Genomic DNA, 27,817 nt, shown 5'->3' with positions numbered 1-27,817 from the left:
TTCTAGGGATCAGGGAAGCTACTATCTGTCCTTCTTATGGAATACACTTGGAAAGACCAGGTAAGCAGCCTGCTAAGAGTGAGACTAGAGAAACTGATACCATCATAAACCACCACTGAAATCAACAGGGTTTTGCTTGCCTGGGTCATAAGACCAGCCATGCCCAGTCAGACCAAAGGACCATCTAGCCCAGTTTCCTGTCTTCCAATAGTGACCAATGCCAGGTGCTCCAGAGGGAGTGAACAGAACTGCTTTTCATCAAGTGATCCACTCTCTGTCACCCATTCCCAGCTTCTGGCAGACAGAGGTTAAAGACACCATCACTGCCCATCCCCACTAATAGCCATTGATCCTGCATGAATTTATCTAGTTTTTTTTAACCCTATTATACTCTTGGCCTTCATAACACCCTCTGGCAAGGAGTTCCAGAGGATGACTATGCATTATGTCAGGAGTGGGCAAATACCAGCCTGTAGGCCAGATCCAGTCCACTAGGATCAGACCCAGACAGGCCTCCACACCACCATATTTACCTACGCCTCCGCAGGTACGGAAGACCACAGCTCCCATTGGTCACTGATCATCCTTCCCAGCCAATGGTAGCTGCAACCGCCTGTACCTAAAGAGGTGCTGGTAAATATAGCAGCAGCAGCCCACCAGAGGCTAATCCTGGTGAACCACCATTGTTCTATTGCCCACCCCTACATTATGTGAAAAAAAAATACTTCATTTTATTTTAAACCTGCTGCCTATTAATTTAATTTGATGGCCCCTAGTTCTTGTATTATGAATAAAGAGTGGAATTAGTTGGAATTGGTCCTGCCTAGAGCAGGGGGCTGGACTTGATGACCTTCTGAGGTCTCTTCCAGTTCTAACCATCTTGCTAGTCTTTAAAGTGCTACATTGTCCTGCATTTTGCTTCAGCTACCCCAGACTAACACGGCTACATTTCTATCACTATTCTACATGCAAGGCACTACATTTAGCCGTTTGGAATGGAAATCCATCAACCATATGAAGAAACTCGCACAGATACAGACAGACATCATCTTTCTATCCAAGTGATCCTTTGGTATATATGGTTGTGACTACTTTCTTCCACTATTTGATCTGAGGAAGTGGGTCTGGCCCACGAAAGCTCATCATCTAATAAACCATCTTGTTAGTCTTTAAAGTGCTACATTGTCCTGCATTTTTCTTCCAGTTCCATGGTTCTATGAAGAAATAACACTTCCTCATTTACTTTCTCCACTCCTGACTGTATAGACCTGTAACATCTCTCCCTTAATCAACTTTTCCAAGCCAAAAAGTCCCCGTTTTGTTACTCTCCTCATTCAGAAGCCATTCAATATCCCTAATAATTGTCCTTTTCTGAAGGTTTGCCAATTCCAATATATCCCTTGTGAGATAGGACAACCACGTCTTCCAGCCATATTGAGGAAGGGGGCCTATTCATTTCCATTAGGGAAACGGACACACCTTGGTCCTGATTGTAGAGGGGTTTGAGCATCTGAACCCAAGCCCCTTTTGTCTGGCTTGGGGTGCTCAGCATTCCTGGGAAAACAGGTTCCAGGGAGCTCCAAGTGCGGGGCTCGTGCTGTGGGGGCCGATGGCCACGCGGCCTGTCACTTCTTTAGCGGTGCGGGCAGGGCCGCAGCGCCCCCAGCCTTCAAGCCAGGAACACGACGGCGCCCCCTGCTGCAGCACTGCAGGGAACGGGCCCCCTCACAGCAGCGGCTGCTGCGCAGGCCCGCACGGATTCCCAGGGCAGCAGCTGCCGCGTGGGCGGCGCGCGGGACCTCACACGACCCGAGGTAGGTCGAAGGGCACGTTGGGGCGCGGGACCGGAAGTGAGAGCTCTGTACCATAGAGCTGACAGCAAGCGGTGGCTAGAGCGGCGAGCTGTGGGGGCCACTGTGCCTGGCGGGAAGCCGGCTCGGCGACATGGAGGAGGGGGTGTACCGGGCCGTGTCCGGGGCCCGCATCGCGCTGCAGCGCCGCCAGCACAGCGCCTCCTGCCGGGAGTTCTCGGTGCGCTGCCCCCGGCTGCAGCTGCGCTCGCTGAGCGCCGCCACCTGCTCGGTCTGGCTGGCGGCTTATGGGCTCTTCGTGCTCAGCCAGGTACCGGCGGGGTCCCACAAAGCTTCCTCTGCCTGGCCCGTCCTGGGGTCGCCCAGCGCATGTCCCGCCACGTCCTTGCCCCAGCCCCCGGGAGGGAGCCCCACGCTCCGCCCCTCCTGCTCCAGTCCCACTGCTCGCTCATCCGAGGTCCCCAAGGCTGCAGCCTCCAGCGGTTCGTGGCAAAAGTAGGGACCGTTCCTTTGTCCCAGCCGGCTGCCCAGGGTCAGGGAGTCCCCTTGTCCCACCACCTCCGCCCCGACACGCACCGGGCAGCAGCTCGTGTTCGTTTAGCCGAGAAAGGCATAGAACCACCTATGGCTGCAAGTTACAGCCTGACCAATTCAAGTTAGAAATAAAACAAATTTAACATTGTGGGTGAGTAACTGTTGGTAGAAATGAGCAGAGAAGTAAGTGATGAATTCTCCGTATCGTGATATCCAAGATTTTTTGGATGCCTTTCTGAGTGCTATGCTTTAGTCATATTGAAGTTGTTAGGTTCAATATAGGGGGTAAATGGGTGAAACTCAATGGTCTGTATTATACAGGAGGGCAGACTATGGTCTGATTGTGTTTTCTGGTCATACACTTAATGATCCTGTTAAATAAGGGAGCAAAAAGGCAACATACTTGGCTTTTGCTGAATTAATTGAGGAACTCATAAGCATGACCACTCGATCTGACTTCAGTTGCTATGATGGCTTATGGAGAACAGGAAAGCAAGATCAGGGCTGGCTTTAGGAAGTGCGGGGCCCAATTCGAACAAGTTTGACGGGGCCCCGCAGCAATTTTGGTTGAGGAAAAAAAAAAAAAGTCTTACACACTCCTCCTCTGGGGCCGGCAGGGGCAGCAGTTTTGTATAATTTTTGGTAGTGCCCCATTAGCCACACCCTTTGACCCCCATTAACCATGCCCCGACCCCCATTAGCCACACTCCCTTACCCCTGTTAACCAGGCCTCTGGAGGTGACACGCTCGGGGCAAGATGGACACATGACCAGAAGTAAAAGTTGTCATGTCACCTCTCTCAAAGGACTTTTCCCACCATCCTCCTACCAACAGGGATTAGTTAGGCCCCCACCAAACCGCCCTCATGCAACTATCCTGTAATTGCATTAACCCAATGTGTGTGACATTAACTCGGGGGCAGAGAGGCTGGGGGAAGTGTTCCCTCTAAGGCTATGTCTACACTCGCGGCTTCTTGCTCAAGTACAGCCATTCTTGCGCAAGAACCCACAGAACAGCCACACTGCCCACCTGCTCTTGTGCAAGGAAATTTACAGTACGGCATGGTAAGAGAGCGTGTCGTGCGCAAGAGCTATGCTCTTTTCTAACAGGTGCAAAGCTCTCTTGCGCAAGAGGGCAGTGTGGATCCTCGGCAGGGATTTCTTGCGTAAGAAACCCCTATGGCTAAAATGGCCTTTGGAGCTTTCTTGCACAAGAGAGCATCCACACCACCATGGATGCTCTTGAGCAAAAGCACAGCTTGCACATGGCATTGTGGACATGTTCTTGCGCAAGAAGCCGCCAGTGTAGACATAGCCTAAGAGTTTCCTCCCATGAGCAGAATGGATTTTGTGTTGTGCACCTGTACTGAATTAATGTGGCTTGTTTGGATGTGCCACCGTGGCACCCAAGTTATTAATAAATATTATATAAACCGTTACCTTTTCTCTCTGCTGCCATGTCTCCTCCCCTTGGTCCATCAGCTCCTCTGGTGCCTGCTGCCCCCCCACTTCTCACCATCCTCTGCTGTCCTGACTCCTGCCCTTCTCACTACCCTTAGCCCTCCTGTGACCTGCCCCCCTCCACCAGCCCTTCTCTGCCCCCTGTGCCCACTCCTTCAGTAGCCCCACTCTGATCATGTGAGCTACCCCTCCTCATCCCCTCTTCTAACACCTCCCTCTACACACCTGCCCTGCCTCTCTCCTCTGGTGCTGGTCCCTCCTCTGCAGGTGTCTGCCCTTCTGCTTCACCCCTAGAATCCCCTGGCACCTGCACCTTCCCTTAGCCCTGGTGCCTCCCCCTTCCCTTACTGCCCCTGCCCCCTTTGCCCTATTTTAACCTGATGGCCACCCCCTCACCACTCTCTGCCACCATTCCCCTCCTGCCCCTCTGTGCCCTCACACATGACTTTCTCCATGCCCACCTTTCTCATGCCCACCCCTTCTTTCAAGCCTTCTCCCAGCACCTCCTCCTTCCCCTCTAGCCCTCAATGCCCTTCCCCTCTCCTCTTCTGTCCCAGAATTACCCTGTCCCCCCTCCCACTGACACCTCCCCTCCTTCCCTTTTCCTCATTGTCTGCACTTGGGCCCCTGACATTTGTCTCTCCTCCATGCTGTCCCTTGGTGCCTTCTCCTTTCTTCCCTCTCCCCCTCCGCACAAGCCCCTTCCTCTCCCTCGCCTTGTCCCCCCTCCCGCTCCGCACAAGCCTCTTCCTCTCCCGCCCCTCCTCCCTCCCCTCTCCGCAGAAGCCCCTCCCCCCAAGCCCCTTCCTCTTCCCCCCCCCCCTCCGCACAAGCCCCTTCCTCTCCCGCCCCTTCCCCCTAGTTTTTCCCCTCCCTTACCTTCTGCCTTCCACTTTGCGGGGCCAGAGTCTGCACTCAGGCCCCAGATTCTGAAGCCGGAGCTAGGCCGAGTGGTGCCATGCGGCGCCGAGCAGTTTTAAAGTCCTGGGCCGTGACGTCACATCATGCCCGGGCATATCCCCGCTCACCTGGGAATGCTGTGCATGGCAGCAGCAGCAGCTGGCAAGGGGGAGCCACACTGAGAGCTGCTCATGGCAGGGACAGTCCGGGGACGCTCTGAGGCCAGGGTGGGAGGACGCGTGGGGGGGGCCGGGAACCGCTCCAGGCAGAGCCAGGGAAGAGACCCAGCTCCAAATATTGCTGGAGCAGGGCCCCCGGCTCTGAATATTAACTTGCTGCCCATGGTGCCCGGCACACTTCCAGGTTCAGGGTGCAGGGCCCCTTTAGGTGCGGGGCCCAATTCAGGGGAATCGGGCGAATCAGCCTAAGGCTGGCCCTGAACACGATGATGCACCAAGCAGCTGAGAAACTAATAATACAGGGAAAAATAAACTCTGAGGAGTGAAAAGCTGGTACAGTTCCTAACAAATGGATATAATATATCACTATTCAGGAAGACTGACTGATGTTGAGTTAAGAGAACTTTAGGGTTAGTCCAATGTAGATTATTACTGCAATCCTGCTTGAACTGAATTTCTGCCAGTTCACCTTCCAAGTCTTGGGCTTAATCAGACTCTGGGAAAGCAAAGATGCTCTGTCATCTTCATCTGATGAAAATGAGTCAGAGTTGCATGGCAACCACATTTTGATCTCATTATCTGCCCAGAAACCGAAGTTTGTAAGCTCTTTCAGGATAGGGACATCTTTTTATGTGGAGTGGTATCCAGCATATTCGTGGGAGCCAGATCATGTACATTGAGCAGGAGAGATGTGTGCCTGACCCCCCAAGAAATATCTCGTATGGATTTCCAGACAAGTGATCACTGAGATTAATTCATTTTTTTCTGAGAGGAAAGAAAGAGCACTCAGCTAGCAATATCATCTAAATACTTGTGGTCATGTGTCAACAAGACCTTGTGGACAAAGATTTCAAAGACTGTTGACAGATCTAAAAGAATAGGCGTACATATCTGACCTTTAACATTATGAGGAGGTAGTGAACAACCAGTGAGACCAGTGCAATCTCTATAGTGTATGCGGAGGGCAAAAGATGGACTAAAAAGGATCAAGAAAGTCTCTGGACTACCATTGCCACATTCCGACCTTCTCACTGACCTTTCCCAGAAAGCAAAGATAAGAGAGCAGGGTGATAATTGGCAAGGTTGCCAATGTTAACAGATAGTTTATTGAGCAAGGATTTAACAGCCACCTGTTAGTGAGGGAATTGTATTATCCTAAATTCCTGTAAGAAGGCAGTAATCTGAGTCAGGAATTGCCCGCAGTACTTTCCTATTATACAAGCCATGAAGAACACTGATTCAAGCTATTGACCATTGGTTGGAATTCTTCCATTACCCCAAGAACCTGAGCCTCAATCTCACCACCCTCTTAATGCAGTGCAAGAAAACTTCCACAAACTTTTCTCCTGTAACAATGCTAGTGAACAGTCCAGCTTCTTCCTCCTTCAAGACAGCCACTGAGATTATTTAGTTAAGAAAATGGCATGAAATGAATTAGAGCAACAGAGTTTTGGACGGTTAGTGATAGAATTAATATTTGCTATTTCATGTATGTGGTACCCAGTAATATTCTCTCTAAAATTGGTCCTGGGAATAAGGCACTGGACTATGAGTAAGGACACCTGGATTCCATTCCCAGCTTTTCAAATGACCTACTGCTTGAGTTTAATCTAATTAATTGGTTTATGCTTATTATTTATATTGTAGTAGTACCAAAAAGTCCCAAGATCAGGGCACCATACAAAAATGTAGCAAGATACAGTTCCTTCCCCAGAGAGCTTACAGTTGAAATAAACAAGACAAAGCAACAAACATTACCACCATTGTACAGATCAGGGAATTGAGGCAGAGTGAGATTAAGATAAGGCCATATATTAAATTGTTGATAGAACTAGAAGATGAATTTGGATCTACTGATTCCTAATCCAGTGCTTGAACCACAAGACCATCCTTGTTCTCTAATCACAATGAGCCTCTAGTTCCCCATCTATAAAACAGAGGTAATACCTGCCCACCTTTGTAAGTGGGACTCCATCACAATCTTCATTTATATGACATGCTGTCTGGTATGATGTAACTTGTGCATTGGGGCACAGTAGAACCCACTGGTCATTGAGGGGTCCTCCCCCCCATGCAGGAGCCTCACCAGATATTGCTCTGTTACAGCGCTCAGCTACACTTAAGTTCCAGCAGTAGTTACTCATGCTTGTTGATCTGCAGATTAGGCCACAGTGTGTCAAGCAAGATGGTACCTGTCAAACTTTTATGGGTGGCCCTGCAGTTTACTGTGCATAGGCTCATGCTATCCTCACATGCAATTAGTTTCGGGATTGATGCCTCTGTGCCTGCTTGATTTTTCATTACAGAACAGCATGGTGCTCTCTGCTGCTATATTTATCACCTTGATCGGCTTGATCATGTATCTGCACTTTGTGAAAATTGACCAGGAGTCCCTGTTAGTCATTGGTTCCCTTGGCATCCAGATGACCTCATCCTATGCTTCCGGCAAGGAGAATACCACCTTCATTGAAATGAGCCAGGTGAAGGACGTGGTCATCAATGAGGCCATCTATATGGTAATGTCCTCATACAGCATTTCTTGTACAGCATAATACTGCATCTGCTATATTTTCCCATGTGCTTGGGGTTAGTGACAGCTGTTTTAACCACGCAATGGAATGACAGACTTTGTTGTTCAGGCTTGACATTTTTCAGCGGAGGTGGTGTCCTTAGTTTCACCCACATTATGTTCTTTATTCCTGATTTCTGTCTGAATCCTCCTGGAAAGAGGATATATAAAATGGCCAGATTCATCCCTGATGGAACAGTGGTTGTAATCTTTCCCTCCTGGGCTATTCTTGTGAGCATTGGTCCTGAGATCAGACATGCCACGTGTTTTATAAATCAGAAGACAGACCATAATAAATCTCATTATTTTTGTGGGTTTCTGATTTTGTTTAAGATCTCATAAGAAAGTAACCTCATCCTTTGTAGTTATTGGGAGTTAATTTTAGATGAAAAGAGTAATATGTGTATGTATTGGGTGACTGTGGAGGAAGGGAGTTGCAGTATCAGTGTACTGTGATGTAAACAGGGCCTTAGAGACTGAGATGCATGATCAGTGTAGTGTTTTGGGATGAAATACGAGGGTTGTGTACATGAGTGGTATGTGTGTTTCCCTGGAGATGTTCCTTTCCAATGTAGACCATGTTCAATTGTGCTTGGCTTATAAGATTTGAAGAGCTCATAGCCCTAGATAGAATCGTTGCAGGAACTTCATTTTCTTCTGAAAATTATTTGAGAGAATGTTTTTGTAATTGATTAGTAAAGAAAAGGGACACATAGCTTGGAAGGAAACAACAGGAAAATCACTTGGAGTTCTTAGCATGATGGTGCAGATCGTAAACATGACCTGCAAAAGAAAAAAAACAACTGAGCTTAGAAACCCCACCCCTCTTCATTTTGATGGATAAAGAAGGCTTGAAAGTCTTTAAAGTTTGTTTTTTCTTGCTTTAAGTATATTTAGGTCTGTTTAGTCTAGAAGACTCTATGTGCTGCTCTAACAACAAAATGTTACCATGTTTGAATACGGTCTTAACAAAATGAGCCCACTAAGAGGAAATCACTGGCATTTGTCAGGACAAATCCTTTCTTGATTCTTTACAATCCTGTTCAATCATGATATAATTGTATAGGAAAGACAAATCCTGTGATAACTGAACAATTAATTAAATGATATCTGAAGCAAAATGCAGGACAATGTAGCACTTTAAAGACTAACAAGATGGTTTATTAGATGATGAGCTTTCGTGGGCCAGACCCACTTCCTCAGATCAAATAGTGGAAGAAAGTAGTCACAACCATATATACCAAAGGATACAATTAAAAAAATGAACAAATATGAAAAGGACAAATCACATTGCAGAACAGGAGGGGGATGCGGGGGGGGGGGGGGGAAGAAGGAAGGTAAGTGTCTGTGAATTGATGATATTAGAGGTAGGGAGAGTGGGATGTTTGTGAGTTAATGGTATTAGAGGTGATAATTGGGGAAACTATCTTAAATGATATCATGAGTCAAAAGGGTAAGAGCAGAAGGAATTTTAGTTTAACTGTTAAAAGACTTTGTTTTTGCTTGTTGTTAATACCTACAGAACTACAGTGACTAATGAACATTTTGGAAAAATGATGCCTTTGTTAAAAATTCAGCATCATCACCCTTTGAGTTAAAGGAAAATAGGCTGCAATATACATACTATCGGAGCCCTAAGAAGTCTTCCAGCAGAACAAGAAAATACAGGGCATTCCTGATATCTCTAAGATAAAATATAGTTGAAGGTGAGAGGAGACCACGTTGTTTTAAAGGAAAAATTGCTCCTTGTTGAAATCACAGTTGTTGGTGCTGAGTCATTTCAAGTCTCTTATCCCAATCCTCAGACCACGTTTTTTTAGGAACAGATTCCCTCTCTCTGATAATATTATTAAGATGCCTTAAATTCTCGTGCTTTGTTGTTTTTTGCTTTTGTTTTTTAGCAAAAAGTTATCTATTACCTGTGCATCCTTCTCCAGGATCCTCAGGAACCTAATGGGGTGTCTGAGGTGGTGCCCCTGTTTCAGGTGAGAAAGAAATGGACTATTGAGCGATCCAGATTTGTAGTTTGTTGGTATTACTGGTGTTTAGGGATGTGAACGACTAGTCGACACACTAGTTGACTAGTTGCTTCCTTCCCCCTGCTTGCTGCCTCTATCAGAAGGGGAATGCTTCAAAGCAGCAGTGCCGCATGGAGCCCAGGGCCAGATCCTGGGCTCCATGCAGCGCTGCCGCTTTGAAACGCTGGGTACAGCCTAGGTCCAGCTGAGGGCAGCATGAGGCATTTCAAAGTGGCAGCACCCCATGGAGCCAGGGATCAGCTGGGGACTCCCCCATTGACCCTGGGCTCCATGCAGCACTGCCACTTTGAAACACTACAAGGAGCACAGGGCTGGCGGGGGACTGCTTGAGTCTGCCTATGGCCCCATGCTCTCTGTAGTGCTTTCGCCTTTGAAGTGTAGCAACAGCCCTGGGGCAGAGGCACCCTTATCGACTATTCAATTACCCAGTTGATCTAAATTTAACATCTCTACCTGAGTCAGAGGTTCTGATGAGGGGGTTCTCTGAAGTAAGTGACCAATCAAAGGTATTGAAACAGAAGAGAGCTGAAACCTCTGCTTAACATTTAACTTTGCTATTACCTTGTCTCTCTTCTCTCTGCCCATTTATTTGTATGAACCAATTGTCATGATTTGTCATAACCTATATTATGAGCTCTTTAGGGTTGAGCATTTCTTTTTATTGTGTTACTGCTTAACACAGCTTGTTTTCCTTTCATGTTTCAAATATAGTAATCTGGGCCATCCCTAGTGGAGTGCAGGGCCTGTGACAAATCAGTCTGTGTTTCTAATCTGCCCGGGGGGGGGGGGGGGGCTGTTTTTCCAGGGGTGCTCCGGACTAGGGCTCTAATAGTGTATCTGGTTAAATGATTAACCTATAAACAGATGCTATTGATTAATGCTACCGGCTACATGCAACGCCCCCTACCTCCCCGAGGCTCTGTTAGTAAATTTTTTAGTGGACTGGCTGGCAGCCCGGTTCAGTCCTGGCTCGTACTAAGTCCTCGCAGGCACCTAGTGCTTCACTGCAGCTCTGCATTAAAAGAAGTCCTTAGGTATTTCTCATGCAGGGGCCACAGAGGGGGTAGCTGCCAGGACCCGGTACAAGCTGGGACTGAGCCAGACTTCCTGCCTGCCAACTCCTTAGGTACTTTCACTGCAGAGCTGCTTATCGGGTAACCATGTAGCCAACAAAATATTTGTTGGCTACATGGTCACCGGATTACTCGCAATTTAACATCCCTACTCCAGGCCTCAGGTGCACACAGAGTCAGCCCTGATGCCAGAGACTTGAGCCTGAGTCCTACAGGATACATGAACACTGAAGCACGAGACCCCCAGAGAGCAACAAGCCTGGAGTGGTTGCCCCAATGTGCCATATCCAAGGGACAGCTCTGATAGTAATAACCAATGTTTTTATAGTGAAGGAATACTCCAACGTCTTCTCTACCTGTGAAAATTACTTGCAGCTGAGTGTTGGGTTTTAGTCATGGTTTCTGAGTCATTATTGAATACAGTTTGTCCATGGCTACACTCTCACAGCTAAATTGCATTCAGCATTCGATTCAGCCACACATGTTGCTGATAATAGGCAAAGATCTCAAAGATACTTACAGTGTATCAGTTAACCTTCTTCAGCAGATCCAAGGTCAGAAAAAGGGTTTGCTGGGATCCCTGTCATTTGCAATGAGTCCATCGAGAATCCTGGCACCAGACTGTGATCTCAGCTGCCTCTATTCATTGCCAGTGTAGAAGGGACATGCTTGCCTTTGCGGGGAGGAGGGTTCCTCTCACCCACCCAGCTCTGAAGAATGTTACTTTATAGGGTATTTCCTGGGACTTGTATTTGATTCTCCTTCAATCATTTGCTGCTTTAGTCTAAAATTCAGTACCCCTCAGTAATTCTCACTGAGGACAATCTGACATGCTTAAGGTGCCTTTGCAGACACTTTAACAGGAGCAGTAACCTCTTACCTTATTGCCTCTGCTGTACAGAGTGTGTATTTTTCTATGTTCTGCCAACTTTAGAGAAGGCAATTTTAGTGAATACAATTTACCATCTCACTGAGCCCATTAAAATGTTTGTCCTGATCTGACCTATTGTTCTCGTAAGCCACCACTGGCAACATTTATAAAAGTAGCTTTTAGGTGGACTTTATACTGCAGTGCTGTTTTGGGAGCTCAAAAGTCATAATACCCCAGGGACTGGATCACTCAGGAGGGTAGGAATAGGTTACAGAACCTTTCACCTCTCTGTTGGTTTTAATCTGACCCTGGTCAATAATGACAGAAAACCATTATCCTGTGACTGCCATTTAGTGATTATATCTGTGGAATGAATTATTGGTTTCAGTCCACTTCCTTTCCTCTTGTGGGTGGTAGTAGCAGAGGCTAAGGACAGAGGAGTCTGAACTCCCAGTTATTAAAAGTAGCTCCTCCCAGGCAGGATCCAGGGGTATAGAGTCAGTAAGAGGAAAGCTGTTTCCCATCACATACCTGTTTAATATTTAAACAGAGGAAGCAAAATATATGTAAGGTAGGTAGTGTGGGGGTGATGATTGGGTTATGGGACTGAGAATCAGGACCCTCGGGGTTTTATTCCTTTGCTTTGCAAAAAATCCTCTGACCCTCTATGTGCCCCAGTTTTACCTATCTACACAATGTAGAACACTTAACCATCTTGTATAAAGTGCTTTGAGATCCTCAGATGAAAGGAGCTGGGTAGGAGCAAAAGAAAGGAATAAGTAATAGTGTTATTTCCCTTTCATAAGTGACATATTGACCACATGGATGTTTTGCAGCTATTGTATTGATGGCTTTTACAAGAGAGTAAAGACTGGGAAGAGAGACTAACAAAATTTTAAAAATAACAGTAACATAATACTCTTGGTGCAATGCTTTTTGGCACTACATGTAATATACATTATCCTCATAGTATTCAGTATGCTAGATGAACAAGGCCAGTAAAAAGAAGCAATTGAGACCTCATCAAATCACACTGCTTAAAATTATTGTTAAAGCCAAGGGCCACTGAGGCTTAGTAAAGATTTACTGCCCAAATTTTGCAGAGTTACATTAGTAATTTGCCTGGAACCCAAAGCCCATGATTGATTAGTATAAGAGGAATTCAGTTGCAGTCGTCCTCTTCTTTATTAAGAAGATATGGTGATCTCCTGTCAGTCAGGCCCTTTTGGTTTCCCAATAAATATTCTAAATTCTGATAGTGGAAGACTAATCCCTGTCTTATGCCACATCATTTGTTCCCCACCATCTGATCTGATCAATGTGTATTTCACTTATAACACGTGCGTGTGTTAGAATATGCAGTCACATTTTTTCTTGGATCTGGTACTGATTTACTGAGCCAAATTAAGCCACTGAATTTAGCAGAATTACTCCTCCTATTAAAGTTCAGTTTGGCTCAATGTGTAAACTTGGGCAAGTCCTCTGAATCAAGTGAGTTAATTCATAAATAAAAAGAGATGTGTCTACTTTGAAGGATTGTGAGGCTTACTTGGTGTTAGTAAAGCACTTTGAGAGCTTCTGAAGAAATGTATTTATATTATTTTATTACTGGAAAGTCAAGGAATTTTAAACTGGAATAATTGTTATTGACATATTGTTGGTGAGATGGGAAGTCAAAATTATGGTTCCCGTTACCATTGTAGCTGTCCTGTAGCACAGGTATATTGAGACATTAAATTAAAGCTCAGGTTTTTTGTGACACTGTTTCAAAAAGAGCAAACATGATTCTGGGATGCATTAAATGGAGTGTTGTGAGCAAGACACAAGAAGTCATTCTTCTGCTCTACTCTGTGCTGATTAGGCCTCAATTGGAGTATTGTGTCCAGTTCTGGGCACCACATTTCAAGAAAGATGTGGAGAAATTGGAGAAGATCCAGAAAAGAGCAACAAAAATGATTAAAGGTCTAGAGAACATGAGCTATGGGGGAAGACTGAAATAATTGGACTTGTTTAGTTTGGAAAGGAGAAGACTGAGAAGGGACATGATAGCAGTTTTCAAGTATCTAAAGGGTGTTACAAGGAGGAGAGAGAAAAATTATTTTCCTTATCCTCTGAGGATAGGACAAGAAGCAATGGGCTTAAATTGCAGCAAGGGAGGTTTGGGTTGGACATTAGGAAAAACTTCCTAACTCTCAGGGTGGTTTAAACACTGGAATAAATTGCCTAGGGAGGCTGTGGAGTCTCCATCTCTGGAGATATTTAAGAGCAGGTTATATAGACATCTATCAGGGATGGTCTGGACTGTGGTTGGTCCTGCCATGAGGGCAGGGGACTGGACTCGATAAACCTCTCAAGGTCCCTTCTAGTTCTAGTATTCTATGATTCTGTGGTTTATAAAGGATATAAATTATATGAACCATCAACGTGAATATTCTAAGCTTTGAGTGTTTAAAATCTCAACCATAACATTGCTTTAACTTAAAGTACAAAGTGAATATCCTATTCCTTAAAAGTAGTACATCGACAGCCTTGAGGACTGAAGTCCTCTAACCATAGGGCAGGTACAACACAGGTTATGTTCATAAAGTCATTCCCCTCCATTTTACTTCAGCCATTTCCTGGAGCCTGATGGATCACCTCAAGTTATATGGGACAGAGAGGAGTTCACTCTCTAGAGTCCTCATCTCTCTTCAGGACAGTAATCTACTGCAGATGTCTTGTTTTTTAGTTCCCTTGCTTTTGAGTTCCAATGGAAGCTTGCTTTGTGTGCTTTCTTTCCACTCTTTCATTCATCTGACAAATAATACTCTGGATGAAGATGAAAACTCTTTAATTGTTCATGAGACAGCTCAGAGCCTGACTGTTTTTCCTTGACTTCTAGAGCTCCAAGCCACGTTTAGACTGTCTAGTTGAAGTGTATCGAAGTTGCCAAGAAATCCTGGAGCAGAGGAAGACTAAAACATCACCAGAACTTTAAAATAAAAAGTCATCAAGGTAGAAGACTCACAGCAAACTAGGTTAGACTGTATATAGTAAATGAACCCCAAACCATACCAGATCTGCAGTTGTTTTTAAACCAGATGATGTATATAGACTGCGATCCAGTGGCAAATAAAGCTGTTGATAGTGGCTCACCGTTATGGAAAATTTTTCAGCCCAGCCACTAAATTTATCCTTGCCAAAATAATGACGTAAAAATTAATGATACTTGGCTGCCCAAAATATTAATGCAATTCAGGTGAGAATTATTTTCAAACTGGAGCCACAGAGATGGGATTTTTCTCCTTGCCGAGAGAGGGATGAGGCTGGTTATGGGGACATCAGGCTACAAATGTATACTCCTTTGATAAGTCCTGAAACAAATTCTCATAAGCACACCGTGCAACCTTGGCCAGATTGCCAATAAACCCACAAATAACAAACATCCCAAATGCTCTATACAGTGAATATTTGAATTAGGTTTTTGTGTGAAATTCTTTGAAGCTTTTGTTTGAAAACGAAAGTATCATCCCTAAATCAGCCAAAGCCAAGCAGACATGCAAGGAGCACAGCTCTTTTTGTGGTCTGAGAAGAGCTAAGAGAAAGGAAACTGGCTCAGGAAAATGCCAAACTTGCTGCAGCATTTCTTTTGTTTTGTAGATGGCTTCCAGCTTACTTTGTTTGGAAGGCGAAGGGCTGCTATAGATGCCTGGAACTCCTTTGCAGATGGGGGGAAATCTGCTTCTGGTAATGTGTGTAAATAAAGTTTGTATTGACTTATGTCCTGCAGAGTATTTCATGATGTAAACTTGTATTTGTACCTCATTGGTATCCTGACTATTATTATAACTTTTAGCAAATATGACCTAGGTTTGTGGGGCTTTCTGGAATGCTCTCATTCTAATATAACATGTGCAGCTCAAAGGACATGTCAGCAGCTAATCAGGAGCCTGATGCTCACACATAATTTACATAAAAACAGAACACATTGTAGTTAGTACCATAATGTGAAAGCTAGGTATATCAATAGGCCGTGCGCTAACAGTTTAGATGGCAGTGGCTCTGAAAATGTTAAATTTACACTTTAGAACGACTTTCCTTCCTATTGCGTCTGTCTGATTGTTAATACATATTAAGGTGAGAGCTCTGGATTTTGTTACAGTCTTCTGGGAGGCCTTTGGTCAGGTCATTTAACTTTCCTGTGCTTAGTTTCTCACCCATTCTTTAATTAATATCTTAATTACTAAAGTCGTACCTGGAGCGGTGCATACTTTAAAAGCTAAATCCTGCCCTGGTTTAAGCAGGCTATACACCAATGAACTCGATGAAGTTGCATCCTTTAAGAGTGAGCCTTGGCACAACTGAAGTTTGGCCTTTTAAGAGGGGGCATTTCCTGTGACTAAGGAATAACATGACAAGCAGGGCTATGTAAGAAGTACCTGTGGCTCAGTGAGACAGGTGAATGAAGGAATGAGGTGGGATGGTTTCTCCTTGGTAGTAGGCCTCAGGACACAGCCAGATCACCTGGTAGAAGAGAAACTGGGAAAAGATTGGAGAGAAGTCTATGGACTGGATAAAGAATGACTCTGAGGAGGGGCATTGCCAGAAAGAAGTAACCTGGGCAGAATAGTGCAGAGGGATGTTGAGGAGAGTTGGTGCTCAATTAGGGTGGGTCTAGGGTGGGCTATTCAGTGAAAGTGGGAGGAAGTCCCCTGTCTATAGTTCTGTCAGTAGGGCAAATAGGCTGGAGAGCCCAGGAAGGTGGTAGAAGAGGACCTGTAGCCCAGTGGCAGGGAAGATATGTGGCCCAGTGAGAGGAAGAGCTGCTTAGTCTGAAGCATGTTGAAAGATTGTTTTTTAGTGCCAGAAGGAGTGGAGTGCTTGTGGCTTAGCTGAAGGACCACCAGTGAAAAGCAGCATTTCGGAATGGAAAAGTTGATACCAAGTTAAATAAGGTCATCTTTTTAATATACCCACTTAAATCCAGGCTGTTTTTGGCTCCTAAAAGGTTATGTCACAATTTACATCAAATTGCTGCATAAATGCTGATTATGATAATAATGAGACAAACACAACTTGAGTCACGGACAACTGCATTTTATTAAGACCAAAAATAAAACCTCACAGTGTGACACAGCCTTTTACATACGGCACAGCAGTTAAGCTTTTGTTATTCAGTGTCTCATTCTGCACTTTAGAAAATGTCCAGTCATTACCAAAAATGTTGATGAAAATAAAAAAATTCTCTACCAAGGAATCAAAAAAAATATTTAATCTACAGAGTTTTCTGAATTCAGGTAAGATATAAATAAGAGGGATATGGTGGCATTCACTTATGTGGAATATTCCCTGAAATGCTCAAGTACTGGTGAATGCTCTTAAGATCTAAGGACTTAAGGCTCAAAATGCCATGCTGTCATGGTTAAAGTGCAGTTATGGTCAGAAAAATGACAGTAAAAATGGCCCCATTCTTACTCAACATCTCTCTTTCTACATATCTATGAGTCAGCATTACTCCTGTAGGACCCTGTGCATCGTTAACAAAAGTAATAGCTCAGTTCAGACTGAAGAATCTTCGTTGCTGGTAATAATGTAAGAGGCAGGTGGCCGGTTAGATTCTCATACCACAGGGGAGGATTGCAGTGCAGGAAATTGAAGGGAAAAAAATCCCTCATTTGACTCAAATTGCCACATGAGATTAGAGCGAGATCAAATAAATATTAGAGACCACTGTGTCAAGGTACATAGTCACATTTTTGACTATAGCTGCAACTTTTAAAAAACTAAAAATCAAAACTTTGTCAAATTATTCTTTGGCTCAGAAAACCCACCGCTCGTCTCAACAGTTTGATGGGAAAGTCCCTGAGCACGAGAGACTGGAATAAATTACAATATGTGCAAATCAGACCTCCAGGATTTATCAGCTCCAGACTGTTGTTTTTGGCACAAACTTTCACCAGCCTTCATATTTTAGAGGCCTAAAAGGATTCTGTCAAAGAATTGCTTACAAGATAATTTGCCCAGGTCCACGTTCTTCACTATTTGTGTCTAATCCCACATTGGATGCTTGAAAATGAAACCTATTTATTTCCTTTCTGTAATGTAGTCAGTGTATACACTGGCTTAGTGTTTTAAAGTTGCTTGTAGAGTGCTGGGTGGTATATACAATGATTTGCAGGGTTGCTGATGGGCACTAAATTAAGCCCGCTTTGTTATTGTCAGTTTTCTCATTGTGAACACAGGGCTGGAAGAACCAAATTGCTAGTGTAGAACTGCTCATGGGGACTGGATTCTTTCAATGGGGAGCCCATGATAGCTAGGCAGTGCCCACTAGTTTCTTGTGGTGCTGGGGTGGTGATCATTTTATTTTTCTAAGTTTCTTAGCTAGAAGATTGATGGGCACAATATAAAACCTGAGCTAGGTAGATTTGTTGTGTCTTTGGAAGAATAGTTCAAAAACCTATGTGAAACCTCTACCAAAGGTCACATTTTGACCCAACTTTGACAGAGTCCCTTTGGGACTAGTGAAATTGCGCTAGCTAGGAAGACCTGAAGGAAAATATTTGGGAATCTATTTGATAGCCACTTCCTCTTATGCTACTGGTATGATAGAAGCTGGGGTTTGTAAGTAACTACAGCTATGAAATTAGTGTGGTCTAGCTCTTTCTAAAAACTATACCAGTTGCTGGAAGACCTTACAAATACAAAACTTATTTACCTTGCCTTCCAGTTCATAGAGATCATGTGCAGTAATGTTATACAGTAGTGAACACATCTTAAAACACATACAATACAGTGGTTGACACCAAGAGTCTCTGAAAGCATAGGTCTGTCAGGGAACTGTGCATTATCAAGTCAGCCGCGTGGTGGAGACCTGGCTGTGTGTCCATTTTATAGAGCAGCAGGGCATTCTATGGTACCTCAGTCCTACAAGAGTAAGAACGTCGTCATCTCTGCTAAGTCCTCAAAATGCAGAGATGTTGCTACATTTTTTCCCTAATTTTACTAAAGCAAAACTGCTCTGTCCTTTCTTCTAAAGTAGTATTAACGTCTCCTTTAACGCTCCCTTTTCTATGTAATATGTTCTTCAAAACACAGACTGACATTTCTTTCCTTGTCAGCTTAGCTTCTTTTTCATCTAGTCAACTTTTTTTTCCCTTTCCATGTCCTTCTGAGACCTTTGGCTTTGGGCTGCATATGCTTCTGAATCTGAGCACCAATCACACTGAGGTGTCAGCTCAGCTGTCATAGCACAGTACAAAAATATTATAGGTCATACAAAAAGACTGGCTAATTCAGCAGTTGTTTTGGGATTGGCAATAGTGAATTTGAATACCACTGGCAACTCTTTGGAACATGGAGGAAATTCACCACCAGTGCATAGGGTTAATGTTGTACCTAAACCATGTAATAGGGTCACTGTAAAGCTCCATTATATTGCTCTTTATACTCTGGAAGTTGCCCTATTTTGGTACATGTATTGTATGATCTAAGAATATAAAACTTCTCATACTGGCCATATTCAATAAGAAGAATCCTTGCACAAGCCTCATACCACAGTTCTCTTACACTGTGTATTATACTTGAAACATACAAAAGTCAAAGTCCCATGCCCAAGTTGCTTACAGTCTAATTCAGGTGAAGGACAGGTAAGTTAATGATTCAAAAGTGAAGTGGGCAGACAGGAATGGTGAATGGTGGAACTGTGGAAGGTTACTGAAATGGAATGTGTTGAGGATGCAAGAGAGCTCACAAGGAGCACTGGAAGTGGGAGAAAATTTCTAGGCATCAGAAATAGTGATGCTGAGATCAGAATGGGAAGGGACATACTTGTAAGAGCAGCTTGAACATGACATGGAAGTAGGGTTGCTAACCCTCCATAATTGTCCAGGAGTCTTCAGGAATTAAAGATTGATCTTTAAATGTCACATCATGTGCTGAAAACTTCAAGAATATCTTATACCAAAATTGGCAACCTTACCTTGAAGGAGTGCAAAAACAAGAGATTCAGAGGGAGTGATGTGATTGGAGCAGCAAGAAAGAAAGATGTCCTTAGCATGTTTAAGAGAGCATATAGCAGAGGGAGAAAATGTCAACAGACCCCCAACAACTATTCTTTAGAAAAGAAAGGATATTACTTCTAAGCATACGTCATACCACAACAAGGAGAGAGAACTGGAATCTGCATTAAAACAGGATACATAAACAGCAAAATCACAGCTTGAAAAAAATCACTGAAGCCCAGAAGCACTGAGAACAAGCACTCAGAGCAGTGTAGGCCCTTTGGTGGTACGGGGCACAGAAGGAAAGCAACACTGGCTTTGAGTCTCCCAGAGCTTTTTAGTTGGCGTTGTGCTCAGAGGTGAGATGATGCTCAGAGAAGGAGGTGCAGGAGACAGGAGGGGAGTCAGTGCACAGTAGTTAATATAGCTGGCAATTAGAAGAGTCACTTCCACAATCTGTGAGAGAAAATAATTAACAGTTGATCAATGAGAGGGAAAATGCACTTTGATTTCAGATACCCAGCTACAGAGAAATTGTTGAGCATGGCAATGTCTGAAAGCTGAATTGTTCTATTTAGAGCTGAGCAAATACATTTAGAGCTAGGTTGAATGGATCCATCTGTTTGAGGCCCATAAGAGGCTTCCCAGGTTGAAAGCACAGGAGGGTTAGTGCAAAAAGGAAAGGTATGATTCCACAGAAAAAACAGTAAAGGCCTAGCTGGTTTTAATACACAGCTTTTGTGCTGCCACAGGACCCATTCTGCTGTTTGTCTTATACCCACCTTTGGAGCTGCCATTGTGAAAAGTAATTTTTCAGTGCTGTTTTTCCCAGAACTTCTATCCTTCCCTTGGCTGACTACGATCATGAAGTCATCCCGACAGCCTCCAAAGGTCAGCACAGATGAGTATGGGTAAGATAGCTTTAAGTGCTGCAGATGATGGAGAGAAAGTTGAATCGGCAACCAAATTCTTTTAAAAGGAAAAAAAATCTCCCCAAAGAGTGCTTATTTTCCTATACAACATCAAATTCCTAGCAGTGAAAACAATTGAAAGCAGCTCTGCTGCACTGAACAGAATGTAGACGTACTCTTTATAATCAAAATTTACCCCCCCCATTGGGGTTTGACTGTATTGGCAACTCAGATATTAACAAAGAAATATCTCAGCCTAAGCTTGATCCTTATATTAGGCTATCCCTGAAAGTCCAGTGCCTAGCTGTCTCTGGGTGCACAGAAGCACCCTTACCTCAAAATAAGCTACGCAAATTGCGTTACAAATAAAGTACTATTTCAGCAAATCCCTCGAGGGTTACAGGGATGCCAGAATAGCATGCCCGTTATTTTGAAATATATTTTGAAATAACAGGCCTGTTTAAAGATGTGGAATTGCTATTTCAGGATATTTCCGAAATAGCCCCGCTGTCTAGATGTAGCCCCTGAGGCTATGTCTAGACTGCAAGCCTCTTTCGAAAGATACTTTCGAAAGAGCCTCTTTCGAAAGAGAGCGTCTAGACTGCATGCGGAATTTCGAAAAAGCAAGCCGCTTTTTCGAAAGAAAGCACCCAGTGAGTCTGGATGCTCTCTTTCTAAAAAGCCTGCTTGCTTTCAAGAACGCCTTCTTTCGAAAGAGCACTTTCGAAAGAAGGCGTTCTTCCTCGTGGAATTAGGTTTACCACTGTCGAAAGAAAAGCCGCACTCTTTCGATTTAATTTCGAAAGAACGCGGCTGCAGTCTAGACGCAGGTGAAGCTTTTTCGAAAAAAGGCTACTTTTTTTGAAAAAACCCCTGAGTCTGGACACAGCCTGAGAGAGAATCAATCCAACCATTTTAATATTCTGGTTGTATTAACAAATTGCAGCTGCCTCTCTGACTCAGCAGTAACTACCCTGTATCTTTATGCAGGATTTAAATACAGAAAATCTTTTCCATCTCTAACTTCTGTGTATCAAACTGTGGTCCCATCTGAAGTCAATCGAAGTTTGCCATTTAACTTAGTGGCTCCAGAATTTTATTCAATGAATTTAAATTGTGGGAACGTGCTTCTTAGGGATTAAGTTATTTTTCTCAATCAAAATGCTTTGCCATACCATAGTATTGTAATCTAGTATACTAATGCCATCTTCATTCACAGCTATCCAAACTGGACAGTCTTCTAAGAGAGAAGGCAGGGCAGGCTGGGGAAATAAGAAATAACTAATTTAGACATTTCTATAGCATCACAAAAAAAAGACATGTTTTTGGGGGTATTGAGGACAAGGTAGGGAGGGTGTGTGTAAAAACTGAGGTTCCTGTATATTAGCTAGCCTGACAATGTATTTAACTTGAAGTAGCTACTTTATTGTTGCATATTTTGTGCAACTGATCCCAGTGATTTATATGATCTTGCTCATAAGACCTCCATGGTTTTAAAACCTGTTTTCAATCAGCATACTGAAAACTCAGTGTAATGCTGGTTCAAAGCACCAGTTTGACAGCCCTAGTCTATTCAGGTTCTTACGTTGCTTTCCTCACTGTGGGGCTTGAGGCTGACTGCCTGTGTTCTTCCACAGAACAGGTACTCTGTAGGCAGCAGCAATGCTGGTATCCCTACATTGTCTTCTGCCAGTGTGCCTCACGCCTGTCCTCAAGTAATAGGGTACTGCAGCTCAGTGTCCTAGGCTGATAGTGCCAAAGGCCAGTTAGTGCCAGTTGTTGTGGTACCCTAAGAACTAGATTCAGATTACCAATGCATTTTACATAGACCATCAGAAAGCAATGGTCGTTATCAAACAAGGCTATATCCACGATAGTGATTTAGATGAGAAAAGCTTTCTAGCCCATTATCAGTCCCCTGAGCCATCCAATGCCCTCTCAGTCATTACAGTATTTATAACATGCCAGAAATACTGGGGGAAGTGGTAAATCTATCTCCATCAGAGAGTTCCAGCCAGAGGGACAATGATTTTAGCAATTCATTTTGTGTGTGACCCCTCAAACATGTATTACTGAGCCTTGATGTAGACTAAGGATATCCAAGGACAAAGTTTCCTCAGAAGGAAACTCCATGCTCTAAATAAAGCTATTCTGAGAACTGCTAATGATTTGATGTGACTCATGCTCATGTGAAGGTTTTATATCATCAGAATGAAGTCTGTTTTATCAAAGACAATTCAGATTGTTTGGTAAATACAGAAGATACTGTGTTGACCATTACTGTTATGGCTAAAACCACTGGTTTCTCATGGGACTCTGTGCTGTGTTATTGTTATGACTAATACATAGTTCTGGCAGTGTAACTATAGGGAAGGTGTCAAATAGATTGTTGTTTACTCTCAGGATGGAATTACTGTATCTTCTGCTTTTCAGCCCCACTGACTCCAAATGCTTGTGACCTTTCCTGCTTTCCCTGGTGACAGCCAATCAGCGTAAGGAAGCTTCCATGCTCCCTGAACTGGAAGGGAACTTCCAGTTTAACTGCAGAGAAGAGCCGTACTTTTAAGATTTTATTTCAGAAAGTTAACTACTTTGACCTCAAAGCAAGAGACCAAAGGATCACAACTACTCTCCGTAATTAAGGATGTGTCTACACTAAGGAGATTATACTGGAACAGGTTTGTCAGCATGGGGTTTTTCAGTTGGCGTAGGAACATCACCTCCTTGAACAAAATTAGCTGTATCAACAGAAGCCTTCTTTCATTGACCTAGCTGTGTCTGTACAGAGGGTTACATTGGCATAGCTATGTCAAGGCTGTGGGTTTTTTTTACCCACTCATGACTGACATGGCTATGCCGATAAAACTTTTCTGTGTAGACCTGGCTTTAGGGTATGTCTATGTTGCAGTTAGGGGGTGTGACTACAGTACATGTAAACATGCCCAAGTTAGCTCACTAAAAATAGCAGTGAAGCTGTGGCAGCACAAGCTAACCATCCTAGTTTAAGTCTGCCTGAGACTCTGGATCCCAATTTGAGTTCCTAGTCCATTCTACCAGCTGTGCTGCTGCAGCTTCACTGCTACTTTTAGTGAGCTAGTTTGATCAGCGCTAGCTCAGGTATGTCTAGACATGCAGCAGTCAGACCTCAAAACTGCAGTGTCAACATATCCTAATTTGGGAGGATGTAGTAGGAATAGATCCTTACATTCAGGAGAGTTGAAACTATTGGAAGCCAGGACTTCTGGGTTCTGTTCCTGGCTCTGCCACTGATATGTGATTTTTGGAAAGTGAATTTAGTCTCTCTGTGCTTCTGTTTCTCTCTTTGTACAACAGGGAAAAGTAATACTGTTTACCTTTCTCACATGAGAAAAAGGATTCTTGCACAGTACTGAAAACAGAAGTGAAACATCTGTTCTCTCCATTTACATGTCTCCAGCTACACGGTCTGACTTACAGAAGTATTTTTTCCTTTCCCTCCACTGCTAGATACTTAAGAAATACGATATTTAAACCATCTTTCCCTTTGTCATCAAGGACACAGTATCGATCCATATGGGGTTGTCTATAGAAATATAGTTTGCAGCAAGCTGGAGTGTAAATCTGCCCTTCATTAGCTTGTTGCAGAGTCAGTGTCTGTGTGTACCCCGCTGCTGTGAACTAGGAACTTTTACAGTGTCGCAGCAGGGTTCATGTAGACAAGTTCTGACTCCTGTGAGCTTCAGTGTATAATCTGTGATACTCTAGCAACCCCTAGTGTCTCTAACATTTATTTGTCTTCTGTAGTCGGTCTTCTAAACAGATGGGAAATTAAATACAGCTTGGTCAGCCCAATGGAATAGTATGGAAAGGGCTGTACCTCTAAATAACTTCCAAAGTTCCCCATGAGGTGTGAGCTGTTTTAACAAAGATCATAATGGAAGCTAAGCTGAGCAAATTTAACTTGGGGTAAAGAAACAAAGTATTCCAGCAAGAAGCCACCTCTGATTACCTTAGCAGCAAATACCTTGGCTCCAAAGAGAGGCCATTTCCGGGCCACTGCCAAATAAATTCTAATGCATTCTAATGGAGAGCATCCCTGCAGCACCATCCACTTTGTAGCCAGCTTGTCAGCCAGCCGCCTGTGGGAATCCAAGTTATATAATCACATTTGCTTATGTCTTCAAAGAACTTAAGAGCAAAAATTTACATTTTACAGTCTTTTTCATCCTGAAAGGCTGGCAGAGTCTCAAACTACTGTAAGCAGAGCTAACAGAACCTGTTATTTAGGTTCTAGGATAAGATTTTATTCAATTATTTATAAGTTTGTCAGACTTTTAATAATTTGGGCTTGAGGTTTCCAGGCTGGACGTCTGCCTCAGGCTGAATCTTTCTGCAAATTTTAGCCAAATGGTTCAGTCCTCTAGGAGGAGGGGAAAATATATCTTGTCTGGATTAAAAAAATCTGGCAACCTTTACTATTGAAAGTCCCAGTGACCCCCCCCCCCCATACTTTGCAGCAGAGATTTGACATTTGGCAGGTGAGCAACCTGTGTGGTAAGGCTGTGCCTTTTGCATCTCCTTGAAAATCTACCCAAATTTGGTCAATTCATAAACACATGCTCAGAGACTTTTTCAGTTTTAGTCACTAACTGTTCCAAAGATTCCATTCTCAGTGAGCATGCTCGATTATCTCACAGCTCCAAAGTGTGACCAGAATGCACACCTGCCATTCTCACAGAGCAAGTGAGTGTGCTCTGTACCTTCATAGCTCCTCTATGTGACCAAAGGGTGCATGTACTATCTTCCTAGAGCAACTGAGCATACTCTAGGTCAGGACCAGATTTTCCCTGTAATTGCTGCTTCAGGGTGCTCTGATCAGGCTGGAGCTGAGCACTGGAAATGAGAGCAGGGAGACTGTTTCTCCTGTGTTCTCAGTGTCCATCCTGCTAATGCTCAGGCAGTGTGGAGGAGGAAGCCATCTGATCTGAATATAGAACAGACAAAAGCCATGCCAGAGGGGGAGGATTTGACTGGGACAAGAAGTGTGATGAAATGGGGAAGGAGATCAACTGTGACATGTGGGCTAGAAGAAGGATGACTGGCACTGGCTAGTCATTTGAGCCAGGAGCCTGGGCCTGGGATCAGGTGGGGGCAAAGGAAGCTGGGAGTTGTTGGACAAGGAGACTAAGACTAGGAACTGGTCAGGGAGATTGGGAGCCAGTATGGGAAACAGAGCAGATGAATTGCAGCCAATTGGCTGGGGAAGGGACACAGATTGGAAAAGAAGCTAGAGGGAGACTGTGACTGGCTGGATAAGGAATCTGGGACTTGGAAGCAGTATTTGGGGAAGAACAGAGCAGGGGGAGGAGAGACAGATCAGATATGTAGTTGGAATTCAGGGGGAGAACTAGGACTGTGGGTCAAGAGACTGGGATGAGCCACGGAGGGGATAACCTAGGTTAGGAGATGAGGCAGGGGATGACTGGATGTAGATCCTGTGGATGAGACCAGGACTGGGATCTAGATAGAAGGAATAGGGGTGGGGGTGGGAACCTGGACTGGCAGTTACTCCGTTAGCTCCGGTGGCGGTGGTCTGTGCTGTGGCTCTAAAGCAGTGCCCCCTTCCCCCCCAAGCACTGGGGAGCTCGCATTTGTGCTCCAGCCCCTCAACTGCCCTACTGAATGGCAGGAGCACACAAAATCTACTAGTTCTGGTGTGCAAGGGGAATGTGGGGAGTGTCTTTCTCCTTAGTCAGCGAAGGGTGAGTTTTTTGTTTGTGCTTGGGGGGGGGGGGGTTCCCTGTAGGTGAGTGGCCCCGATCCAAAAAAAGGTTCCCTATCCCTGCTCTAAAGGTTCCAACTTTGCTGATGAACCCTGAGGGTGTCAATATGATGCTGGAGGATGACATTTCTGTATATACACTTTGGTTTATTTAAAAGCTAGGAAATTACACATATAAAAACCACATTAGAAGAATATTATTAAGGTTGTGAAACTAAGCAATCAATAGCTAGCGGATGCCAGAATTGAGGTTGTTGGTTTTAGTATGATATAATTTTTAATTGCATGACAAATGTTTTTCCCCCCACAAGACCCCTGCCTCATTCAGGGCAGAGGAAGGAATTACTGTGGGCATTGATCAGGATTTTGTTGTGAAGAACACTGTTGCCTAGGACTCCTGTGTCTTTTGTTGCAGAAATTGTTGCCCCAGACAACTGGACTCTATCCCTTTCTTTCTACAGAGTTCCTGTGGGAAGTATTATTATTATTTTATTATCATAGCAGCACCTAGGAGTCCTTGTCATGGATCAGGACTCCATTGTTCTCAGATCTGTACAGACAGAATACAGAGTCCATGCCTTGAGGCAAGTCATTTTAACCAAACTTTTCACAGGTGATCATTAATTGGTGTTTTTCATTTTCCAGGAGCCTGGCCTGAGGACCTTCTGCTCTCCCCCTGAAAAGTTTTATATAATCAAGCAAGTCAGATTTAGTCTCACCTGAGATGCTCAGGGGTAATGTTTTGTTTGTAGCGTTTGGGATAGAATTTGTCTAAGACCTGTTGGACAATATGTTGCATTTTGGACTGTGGGGTCCCACCAGGACTTGAAGATACTGGTCGATCCGAGTCCCCGTATTCCACCTGCAACAGAAAGTTAAGGAGGTTTAGTTTATAGCACAGTGAAAAATGACAAGTTCTTGCACCAGTGTCCTTTCCATACATAGCAAGTGACTCTTGGGGATAGGCCTGCCCAGGAAATTTCTTATTTTGTGAAGGGTAAAACACAATTTGGGCCAGCCACTCTGTGTGCTGGAAAACTGACCCCTATGTATTGCTTTTTATTTTTTAAGTGACCAATAAGAAACCAGCTTATTTGTAAACAACATAAGCAAGATTTCCCAGTCTGCTGCAATGCAAAGTTTCAAGAGGTGGCTGGTGGAAATTCCTCCTTGCTTAGGGGAACTCTGCTAGTAGAATCCCCCATAATTCCGAGCATGTCAGGGACCATCTAGAAAAAAAACGCCATGGGATGAGTGGAGAGGGGTTTCCTCACTGGGATAAGGTCTCAGGCAGGCTTTATGCCAATGGCACAAATGAAAGCTGCTTCTCTGCAGTTTTGACTTACTCTTGAATGATGATCAGAGTCGCAACTGGTTTCCTGTATCACTTCCCCCTCCCTCTTCCCTGCAGTGCTCAAACTCTGCTTAAACAACATAGAGAGTCTGTCCTCTGCCAGTGACTAAAAATATGCTCTTTGGGGTATTTTTCTCTTACTATCTTAGGGTGCATCTACACAGCAGGGCTTAACTCAAAGTAAGTTATGCAAATTGAGCTATGTCAATTGCGTAGCTTATTTTGAAATTGAAATTGGGAGCGTCTACACAGCACTTATTTCCATATAGATCACTCTTCTTCCGACTTCCCTTACTCCTTGTACAATGAGGGTTACAGGAGTTGGAGTAAGAAGTCTTCCAGCTTGACAGTATTTCAACATTATTTTGAAATA

The 27,817-nt window shown here is 44.0% G+C and overlaps 2 protein-coding genes across 10 annotated transcripts in view; one reads left to right on the top strand and one right to left on the bottom strand.

Annotated features, from left to right (window-relative positions):
• The first annotated feature begins 1,852 nt into the window (after positions 1 to 1,852).
• Positions 1,853 to 15,197, top strand: PIGH (phosphatidylinositol glycan anchor biosynthesis class H). 2 transcript variants are annotated; one of them, XM_075927393.2, is made up of 5 exons: positions 1,853 to 2,121; positions 7,191 to 7,400; positions 9,355 to 9,438; positions 14,318 to 14,453; positions 15,076 to 15,197. In XM_075927393.2, the coding sequence occupies exons 1-4, from the start codon at positions 1,945 to 1,947 to the stop codon at positions 14,411 to 14,413; spliced, it is 567 nt and encodes a 188-aa protein (XP_075783508.1). In that variant the 5' UTR covers positions 1,853 to 1,944; the 3' UTR covers positions 14,414 to 14,453; positions 15,076 to 15,197. The 2 variants fall into 2 exon arrangements, with proteins under 2 accessions (XP_075783508.1, XP_014424129.2); XM_014568643.4 differs by having other exon boundaries at positions 1,854 to 2,121; positions 14,318 to 14,430.
• Positions 7,729 to 27,817, bottom strand: part of PLEKHH1 (pleckstrin homology, MyTH4 and FERM domain containing H1) — a 101,149-nt gene continuing 81,060 nt past the window's right edge. For 5 of the 8 annotated variants that reach the window (XM_075927385.2, XM_089778533.1, XM_014568639.4 and 2 more), the window contains 5 exons: positions 26,810 to 26,952; positions 24,318 to 24,447; positions 21,505 to 21,591; positions 20,201 to 20,347; positions 16,497 to 19,874 (listed from right to left, as the gene is read on the bottom strand). In XM_075927385.2, the coding sequence (XP_075783500.2) occupies positions 19,680 to 19,874; positions 20,201 to 20,347; positions 21,505 to 21,591; positions 24,318 to 24,447; positions 26,810 to 26,952 (702 nt within the window). In that variant the 3' untranslated portion in view covers positions 16,497 to 19,679. Of the gene's footprint in view, positions 8,237 to 16,496; positions 19,875 to 20,200; positions 20,348 to 21,504; positions 21,592 to 24,317; positions 24,448 to 26,809; positions 26,953 to 27,817 lie in introns of those variants that run through there. The other 3 variants (XM_075927390.2, XM_075927391.2, XM_075927388.2) reach the window with 3 other exon arrangements.

Source organism: Pelodiscus sinensis, chromosome 5 (genome assembly GCF_052426305.1).
Source record: "Pelodiscus sinensis isolate ZL-2025 chromosome 5, ASM5242630v1, whole genome shotgun sequence".
Lineage (NCBI taxonomy): Eukaryota > Metazoa > Chordata > Testudines > Trionychidae > Pelodiscus > Pelodiscus sinensis.
This window is presented reverse-complemented; position numbering and strand designations above follow the sequence as displayed.